Consider the following 9,933-nt stretch of genomic DNA (forward strand, 5'->3'; position numbering starts at 1 on the left):
TGGGACAGTTCAGAGGCTATCCATTATGGAATGTACTAGCCCTGACTGTCCCGGGGTATTTTTAGCTAAAATTGAGGCCGCTTTAGAGAGGTTGTAAAATATATATATATTTTTTTATTTTTTTTGTAACCTGAAAGAGAAAGACATAATGAGCAAGTATGCACCGCATACTAGCTCATTATGAAATACTTACCTTAGAACGAGCCCCAGCCGTGACGTCACTCCCGCGCACGCGCGTGGGAGCCGACGGTCACGGCACGGGACTCTGAAGGAACAGCGCCAGCGGCCGTTCCTTCAGAGCGCATGCGCCAGTGACGTCACTGGCTGCATGTAAGGTAAATATCTCCTAAACAGTACATGTTTAGGAGATATTTACAGTACCTATAGGTAAGCCTTATCATAGACTTACCTATAAGTGTCAGAAGAGGGTTTACGTCCTCTTTATTCGTGAGAAGCGTGTTTTTTTATATGGGGAGGGGGCAAGGGGGTGTTGGTTACTACGTTAACTTTGTTTCTGGGTCTATGTGCCTCAGCAGTCATGTTAGATACAATTATTGTGCAATCTTCAAGTGACTAAATAGTGAATTTTCTGTGCCAACACACAGTAAATCCAATATAGAATGTGTGAGTCTTCAGTGCAAACGATACCTATATATGCACAAGCCGCTCAGCTTACCGCTGTAAGGCAATAGTATAAAATACCCTTTCTCTGCTAATTCTCCTTTTCCAATACTTCCAGGGTAAAAGTTGTGTCTTCTGGATTTCTTTCCTTTTGGTGTCACATTCACTCCATATTAAGTGTGGGTAAGAAAGCTCCATAGTGTGATACTGTTTAACCACTTAAGCCCTGGAAGATTTTACCCCCTTCCTGACCAGGGCCTATTTTGCGATTTTTTTACTGCGTGACTTTAACGGACAATTGCGCGGTCGTGCGACGATGTACCTAAACGAATTGATTGGACGTCCTTTTTTTCCCACAAACAGAGCTTTCTTTTGGTGGCATTTGATCACCTGTACGATTTTTTAATCATGCGCTATAAACAAAAAAAGAGCGTCAGTTTTGCAAAAATAACAATATTTTTCACAATTTTTTTATATGAAATCCCCCCCCAAAAAAATGTAAAAATCTAAATTTTTTAACATTTTCGGCCAATTTGTTTTAGGCTACATATGTTTGGTAAAAATAAAAATCACAAAAAGTGTATTTTGATTGGTTTTGCGCAAAGTTATCGCGTTTACTAATAAAGGGAAAGATTTTTGTCATTTTTGGTGTTTTTTTTTTTAACAAGTAATGGCGGCGATCTGCGATTTTTTTTGCGGGACTGCGACATTGCGGCGGACAGATCGGACCCTTGACTGACATTTTTGACACTTTTGGGGTTACCAGTGACATTACTGCAGTAATCAGTGCTACACATATGCACTGTTACTGTAAAAATGACACTGGCAGGGAAGGGGTTAACTGTATTGGAGAGGGAGGGGTTAAGTGTGTCCTAGGGGCGTGTTTCTAACTGTGATGGGACATGGCTACTAGTGTTAAAACATAGATCAACGGTCCTACATAGTAGAACCGTCTGATCTCCATTTTTACACAGGGGAGAATGACAGACGGCTTGTTTACATCAGCCGCCTGCCTTTCTCCCTTCCCGGCGAACGATCGCGAGTGACCGGCGGACATCGGGTCCGCCGGTCACACGCACTCACTTAGGAAACGAGCCTCGGCGCTTGCGCACTCGCCCGCTATTGGCTCACAAGCCAGTGACAGGCTAGTGACGTACCGGTACGCCACTTTGCCTGGCCGGGCTGACCGCCGCAGTATATGTACTTGCGGCGGTCGGCAAGTGGTTAAAATAGTTTATTAAAAAACAGCAGCAAGGTACTCACTTTTAAAAAAACTGACAAGTGTCTTACATCCATGAGCCACGAGCTCGCCTACACATCTCTTCCTTGGTGGTGGCCTGGAGAGGCGTGTTAGCCACTTTAAGACCACCCACAGTACTTTTACTGCGGAAGGGTGACACGGGCAGGCTCAGTAATGTATATATCTGATGCTTCGCACATGCACACTGGTGCGCCCCCTGGACCCAGCCGATTACGGTTCCTGGTATCCAGACACTTTGAGCTGGGGAGGAAATACCGTGATTGTTTTGTGATCACTAAGCAATCACATCATGGCAATGTACACACAACTGGTATAAGAGAGTTTCATCCATAACAGCTGTGCTGTCTGTTGTAATGCTGCGATTGGCCCACAGTTATCACATGGTACCTGGGCCAAACACAGCATGTGAACAGAAAGCAGACTGCCATGAATGGAAACCCATTCATGACAGTTTAAACCATTGCTGTTATAGTGTTCATCTGTCTACTTTCAAAAACGGGGTCATTTAAGGGGGGAATTTGTACTGTTCTGGCAATTTTAGGCCTCAAGCAATGAGATCGGCCGTCAGTACATCAGGATTGATCAATTTTCCTATATATATATATATATATATATATATATATATATATATATATATATATATATATATATATATATATATATATATATATATACACACACACACCATAGTTTGCAAAAACATGTAGCATAATACATTTTGGCTTAAATTTATGAAATCATTTGATTTTATTGTATATGTTTTATGAAAAGATAATTTTTTTTCAAAATGTTTGGTCTTTTGTTCATATATAAAAATATTGCATGACTGCCAAATACCAGTAGTGCAGTGCCTAATAGCAAAAAAACCCCAGCATTTTTGAATATTCACAAACGCCTGTCAATGCTCTGTGTGCATTACAGTGGACAGGGTTGTTCCCATAGTAGTGTTTGTGTTGCTTCGCACCAAAATGTATCCAACAGTGTTTAGCTGGTTTTATTGCTCTCCAAATGGCACCATTATCGTCAATGTAAACATGTTGCAAACTCTTTCACAAACAACTCCCAAATACCCCTATGGCGTTTACAGCACGTTTGAGAGGCATTTAGAAAGTGTTACTAATGGCACTTTTCCACTGCAAGTACCGGCTCGGCTCTACTCGGCCCTGCTTGGTCCGGTTTGGTTTTCCACTGCATGGTACGGTGTTGGAACGGTTTAGTACGGTTTGGTATGGTTTGCTTTTCCACTAAAGTAGTACTAAAGTAAGTGGGTGGGATAACAACGATTCTCTGACCAATCAGTGGCTAGTAGTGACTTAATGCAAAGGATTGTGGGATATGGTACCGGGTATGGTACCTCTTGGAACCACAATCGAGGTGGTACTGTTTTAGAGAGCCGTACCGTTCGGTTCCATGTAGTGGAAAAGCGCCGCCGTACCGAACCGTTCCAACACCATACCATGCGGTACCAGCAGTGGAAAAGCCCAAAAGCGAGCCGAACCATTCGGTTCCATGCAGTGGAAAAGCCCCATAACTAAAGATAGTGGCCATCTGATTTTGCGGGCCTATCCCTCTTTCTGGGACATCAAAGGTCCCAGGAGACTGCGGGACCATTCACAAAGTGCAGCGTGGCTTGCACATCCCCAGTGGGAATCCAGGCTTGAAGCCGCACTGAGTCACAGCCGGCTTTCCACACTAAGGATGCTGGCGCCAGGCACCCAAAGACAAGTGAAGAACCCGCTTGGGTGAGGACAGTGCTGGATCCTTGGACAGGTAGGTGTCTTTTTATTAAAAGTCAGCAGTTAAGAGTATTTGTAGTGGGGGGGGGGGGGTCGACCAAATATCGGTGCGGTTGATTATTGGGGGCCGATATTCACATTTTCTAAATAACCAGTGTCGGTCAAAAACTTACCGGTATTACGGATATCGGTCTCCCCCTGCCACGGCGACCATCTTTTTGGGGCCCACTGGGCAGAAGAAGCCAGGACTAAGAAGGTTTGCAGTGCACTGCAGGCCCAGTGTACAGAAGCGCGTGGTCATTACGCATGTTGCGCCATGCGACTCCGGAGGCCTGTAAACGTTCTAACAGTCTGGCTGAGTCCTGGCTTCTTCCACCCGGATAGTGCCACCACCTTCCTTGGCTCGGACAGTGCACATAACAGAACGGCAGAACTGGACCAGAGGAGGACACGCTAGCCAGCCAGCAGTAACCCACCCACAGCAGGGAGCCAGGCCGCCCACCCACACTCCCACAGCAAGGTGCCAGCCATCCACCCACAGCAGAGTGCCAGCCAGCCTGAAAGGCGGTTGAACAATCAGTACCAGGATCTGCCTTGAAAAAAACGATATACAGGTTGACCGCTAATTTGTAGCTGCTGTCTTTTAATTTTATTTTTCCTAGGATGAAGGATGAAGATCCTCTGTAGGCTCCATTCACACTAGTATGACTTGTCAGGCAACTTGTGTGCCCTCAAGTCGCCCCAAGTTGCTTGTCACAACAAATGCAATGTAAATGAATGAGAGCCGTCTTAATATGCACTACTGAAGTCGCTCCGACTTCAGAAAAGGTTCCTGTACTACTTCAAGGCGACTTGTATCCGACTTGTGCCAATAGACTTCAATGGGAGTCGCCTCCAAGTCGGATCCTTATCTTTTGTCAAGCGACTGTGATCCGACATTCCAGGAAGAAGAAGGAAAATTAGCCAAGCATTCCCCACATTGCAGCCATGCCTACAGTTTCTATATATATATATATATATATATATATATATATATATCTCTGCCTGGTCTGTGTGAGTAGCACTGGTGGACACAGATAAGTGGCACTTTTGGGCAGTGGCACTGGTGAACACTGATACATGGCACTGATACGTGGCACTGGTGGACACTGATTCGTGGCACTGGTGGACACCGATTCGTGGCACTGGTGGACACCGATTCGTGGCACAGATATGTGGCACTGGTGGACACTGATTCGTGGCACGGATATGTGGCACTGGTGGACACTGATTCGTGGCACGGATACGTGGCACTGGTGGACACTGATTCGTGGCACGGATATGTGGCACTGGTGGACACTGATTCATGGCACTGATACGTAGCACTGGTGGACACTGATTCATGGCACTGGTGGACACTGATTCGTGGCACTGGTGGACACTGATTCATGGCACTGATACGTGGCACTGGTGGACACTGATTCGTGGCACTGGTGGGCCTTAAACCTTTGCAATCACTTTATTGAGCATCCATGGCATCTAGAATTTCAAAGCACATCTAAACAAGCCCTGAGGGCTTGCTTACACCAGCGTTGCTCTCTGAAGGGTAATCCACATTCAGATTGCTCTTAAGAGAACATTTGACAGGTGGTGAAAGGGCGCCGCCACTGTGTGCGTTGAGCTCAGTAGCAGCGTGGCCCTATTCACGCTCGGTGAGAAGTAATACCCAGCCAATGTGAATGGAGGTAGAATTCCTGCTGCGGCACGTGTACACCCTTGGTCGCTGCCTTTCCAGCTAATGCGGGATCCTTTGAGGGGCTCAACCATGTGCGGTTACCCAGCCCCCACCTCTAAGTTGCTAGTGTAAACAAACCCTTTCGCCCACAGGCTGCTGAGCCCATTTACCTGAATGCCGGTATCTTTTCTCCTCCACCAGGTGCAGGGTACAATCTCCCACTGACATGAATGGCTGTGCGTTGCGTTGCACCGGTACTCATGTAAATCCTCACACAGCGTCTGGGTGTATACATAAAATAGAAAATACATCCGTACGCCATACAAGTGTTTATAGGACTATCGATGTGTACCCAGAAATGGCCATTCATGTGTATGGGACCTGGGATGCCCGAGCGGAGGAAAGACGCCAGCATTTATGTTCAACCAGGCTCAGCCTGTGCAAGAGGTCTTGCAGGCAAGGGTTAACATTTTTGGCTGAAGAAAATAATACATTTTTTTTTTGTTAGTAAATTCAAATCCCCCCACCCAACTGAGCTACATAACAGCAAAACATTTGCCCTACACTCTACTGCACATGCGCATTTCCTTTATGTAACTTAAAATGAACTCCGCCCATAGTTGCTTAGCTACGGAGTGGCTTCTAACACGTGACTTGATGTCAGGGCGGCCATTCCAGAAGTGGTCACGGGTTTATTTATTCGGTAACAGAAGTATAAAACGTGCAGCTCTAAGTTATATGAAGCGCTTTAAGTTCGTGTATGAACTTGCAGCTGCCGAAGCGTGTCTTCATCTCGGCGTTGTTAAGAAGCAAGCCTGGCTCTTGCCCTAAATAAACATGGCCGCCGGTACGCCTGCAGATGCGGAAGAAAGTGCCGTGTTCAGATTTTGTGTCATAAAAGTCATCTTTACCTGCTAAGTCATAGAACTTCTCCGTCTGGAATATCGCTGCGACTGCCCAGAGGATCCACTGGATCCCCAGACTCGTACCGAGGAGGAGGGAGAGCTCTTGAAGCATGGCAGAGGAATCAGCAGGCTGAAGTATATCTGAGATCCTTCCACCAATTACAGTGCAGAATATCTTTTTTATTTACCAATCACAGCGCAAGGTGTCTTTCTAGCCACCAATTACAGTGCAGAGTGTCTCTCTATCCACCAATCACACTGCAGAGGGTCTCTAGCCACTAATCCCAGTGCAGAGTGTCTCTCTTACGTGAACTTTGTGCTTCTCACATTACAGCTCAGCCTCTCCCCTCATTGTCACATTTTCTTATATAAATGTGTTTTGGGAGTTGACCTCTTGTTATTTAATCTAGAGTTAAAGATTATGTATGTGATTTACATGGTGGCTGGAGCGCAGAGAGAGACATTAGGACAGGGGTACTCAAATATGTAATTGAAAGGTCCACTTACCAATTTTCCATTCAGTCCGAAAGTTACCGTCTGGCTGCTGCACCTGGGGTCTGGCTGCTGGTCCTGGCTTCTGGGGCTGGGCTGCTGGTCTCTGTGGTGCTGGGCTCTATTGTGCTGGTGGTGCTGGCTGGTGTTGGCTCTGTGGTGCTGGATCTGTGGTGCTGGCTGGTGCTAGCTCTGTGGTGATGGCTGGTGCTGGATCGCTGGTGCTGGCCCTGTGGTGCTGGCTGATGCTGGCTCTGTGGTGCTGGCTGGTGTTGGCTCTGTGGTGCTGGCTTTGTGGTGCTGGGCTTTGTGGTGCTGGCTGGTGTTGGCTCTGTGGTGCTGGCTGGTGCTGGATCTGTGGTGCTGGCTGGTGCTGGATCTGTGGTTCTTGCTGGTGCTGGATCTGTGGTGCTGGGCTCTATTGTGCTGGTGGTGCTGGCTGGTGTTGGCTCTGTGGTGCTGGATCTGTGGTGCTGGCTGGTGCTAGCTCTGTGGTGATGGCTGGTGCTGGATCGCTGGTGCTGGCCCTGTGGTGCTGGCTGATGCTGGCTCTGTGGTGCTGGCTGGTGTTGGCTCTGTGGTGCTGGCTTTGTGGTGCTGGGCTTTGTGGTGCTGGCTGGTGTTGGCTCTGTGGTGCTGGCTGGTGCTGGATCTGTGGTGCTGGCTGGTGCTGGATCTGTGGTTCTTGCTGGTGCTGGATCTGTGGTGCTGGGATCTGTGGTGCTGGCTGGTGCTGGGCTCTGTGGTGCTGGCTGGTGCTGGGCTCTGTGGTGCTGGGCTCTGTGGTGCTGGCTGGTGTTGGCTCTGTGGTGCTGGCTGGTGCTGTATCTGTGGTGCTGGCTGGTGCTGGCTGATGCTGGATCTGTGGTGCTGGCTGGTGCTGGATCTGTGGTGCTGGCTGGTGCTGGATCTGTGGTTCTTGCTGGTGCTGGCTCTGTGGTGCTGGCTGGTGCTGGCTCTGTGGTGCTGGCTGGTGCTGGATCTGTGGTGCTGGCTGATGCTGGATCTGTGGTGCTGGCTGGTGCTGGATCTGTGGTGCTGGCTGATGCTGGATCTGTGGTGCTGGCTGGTGCTGGATCTGTGGTGCTAGCTCTGTGGTGCTGGCTGGTTCTAGCTCTGTGGTGCTAGCTCTGTGGTGCTGGCTGGTTCTAGCTCTGTGGTGCTGGCTGGTTCTAGCTCTGTGGTGCTGGCTGGTTCTAGCTCTGAGGTGCTGGCTGGTGCTGGATCTGTGGTGCTGGGATCTGTGGTTCTGGCTGGTGCTGTGCTCTGTGGTGCTGGCTGCTGCTGGGCTCTGTTATGCTGGCTGTTGTTGGCTCTGTGGTTCTGGCTCTGTGGTGCTGGGCTTTGTGCTGTGGTGCTGGCTGGTGTTGGCTCTGTGCTGCTGGATCTGTGGTGCTGGCTGGTGCTGGATCTGTGGTACTGGCTGGTGCTGGCTCTATGGTGCTGGATCTGTGGTGCTGGCTGGTGCTAGCTCTGTGGTGCTGGCTGGTGCTAGCTCTGTGGTGCTGGCTCTGTGGTGCTGACTCTATGGTGCTGGCTCTGTGGTGCTGGCTCTGTGGTGCTGGCTCTGTGGTGCTGGCTGGTGCTGGCTCTATGGTGCTGGATCTGTGGTGCTGGCTGGTGCTAGCTCTGTGGTGCTGGCTGGTGCTAGCTCTGTGGTGCTGGCTCTGTGGTGCTGGCTCTGTGGTGCTGACTCTGTGGTGCTGGCTGGTGCTGGATCTGTGGTGCTGGCTGGTGCTAGCTCTGTGGTGCTGGCTGGTGCTGGCTGGTGCTGGCTCTGTGGTTGCTGACTCTATGGTGCTGACTCTATGGTGCTGACTCTATGGTGCTGACTCTGTGGTGCTGGCTCTGTGGTGCTGGCTGGTGTTGGCTCTGTGGTGCTGGCTCTGTGGTGCTGGGCTTTGTGCTGTGGTGCTGGCTGGTGTTGGCTCTGTGGTGCTGGATTTGTGGTGCTGGATCTGTTGTGCTGGGATCTGTGGTGCTGGGCTCTGTGGTGCTGGCTGGTGCTAGGCTCTGTGGTGCTGGGCTCTGTGGTGCTGGCTGGTGCTAGGCTCTGTGGTGCTGGGCTCTGTGGTGCTGGCTGGTGCTGGGCTCTGTGGTGCTGGCTGGTGCTAGGCTCTGTGGTGCTGGGCTCCTGTGCGATATCCTGGTGCTGCAGCTGTCACTGTGAATTCCTCCATAGTCCCAGCTCACAGGCGGAGTGATATCAAATGCACTCCGCCTCTGAGAGGAGGAACCGTACAGAGAAAGCAGGCGGCTGCAGTAGAGAGCAAAGCCGTTGCTTCCTCTGTACGGCTCCTCCTCTCACAGGCAGAGTGCATTTGATATCACTCCGCCTGTGAGCTGGGACTACAAAGGATGTAGCGGCTCTGTTCTCTCACTGCATCGGGCGGGTGTGTGACATCACTGGTTGCTAGACGCCGGGCGGCCGGTGATCTAGCAACCAGTGATAAAAGGAATAGTCAGCGAATCTCCATGGTCCAGATCTAAGGGCGTCCGCCTATTGAGGACCCGGGCATTAGGGAATAAAAGGTCAGATGAGCAGGGCCGGTGCAAGACTATTTTGCGCCCTAGGCAAGACCAGCTACTTGCGCCCCCCCCCCCCCCCCAAAATTTTTTTTATAAGAAATTAACTCAATAATTCTAGCGCTAAAACTCCTGCCTAACACTAAACTGATCACCTGTAGGGGCTTTGCGTATGTGCGCCTATGAAATGACGAAAAACTTCAGTTCTGTATATTTTTTCTTAGGCAATGCTTTAAAAGCCCGTACAGATCATCAGTTTAGCGCCAGGCAGGAGTTCTGATGCTAAAATTATTTCTCTCACTCCGGTGTGCGCTGTGATACAAACCATGTATAGGCCAATCATGGGCGCTAAAGCACATGCATTTTTGTGTGTGTACAGCATACAGGTGTGGGCGGGCAACACTGGCACTGGGGTGTACAGTATACAGGTAGGGGGAGGAGGTGTACAGTATCCAGGTAGTGGGGGCAGGGGTGTGCAGTATGCAGGTGGGGGCGGGGGGGTATGCAGTATACAGGTGGGGGGGCGGGGGGTGCAGTATACAGGTAGGAGGGTGGGGGTGTACAGTATACAGGTAGGGGGGCGTACAATATACAAGTGGGGGCAGGGGGGTTTACAGTATACAGGTGGGGTGGAAGTGTATAGTATAGAGGTGGGGGGGCAGAGTGGGGTCATGCAGT

At 49.8% G+C, this 9,933-nt stretch overlaps 1 protein-coding gene across 1 annotated transcript in view; it reads right to left on the reverse strand.

The window, feature by feature from the left end:
- LOC309547048 (uncharacterized protein) overlaps positions 1 to 6,407 on the reverse strand; it is a 59,569-nt gene extending 53,162 nt beyond the window's left edge. Inside the window, exon 1 of the mRNA XM_082246834.1 lies at positions 6,244 to 6,407. Within this exon, the coding sequence (XP_082102960.1) occupies positions 6,244 to 6,349 (106 nt within the window). The 5' untranslated portion in view covers positions 6,350 to 6,407. The remainder of the gene's footprint in view (positions 1 to 6,243) is intronic.
- Positions 6,408 to 9,933: the final 3,526 nt, after the last annotated feature.

This window comes from Pelophylax lessonae, assembly GCF_965119305.1.
Source record: "Pelophylax lessonae genome assembly, chromosome: 2".
NCBI lineage: Eukaryota > Metazoa > Chordata > Amphibia > Anura > Ranidae > Pelophylax > Pelophylax lessonae.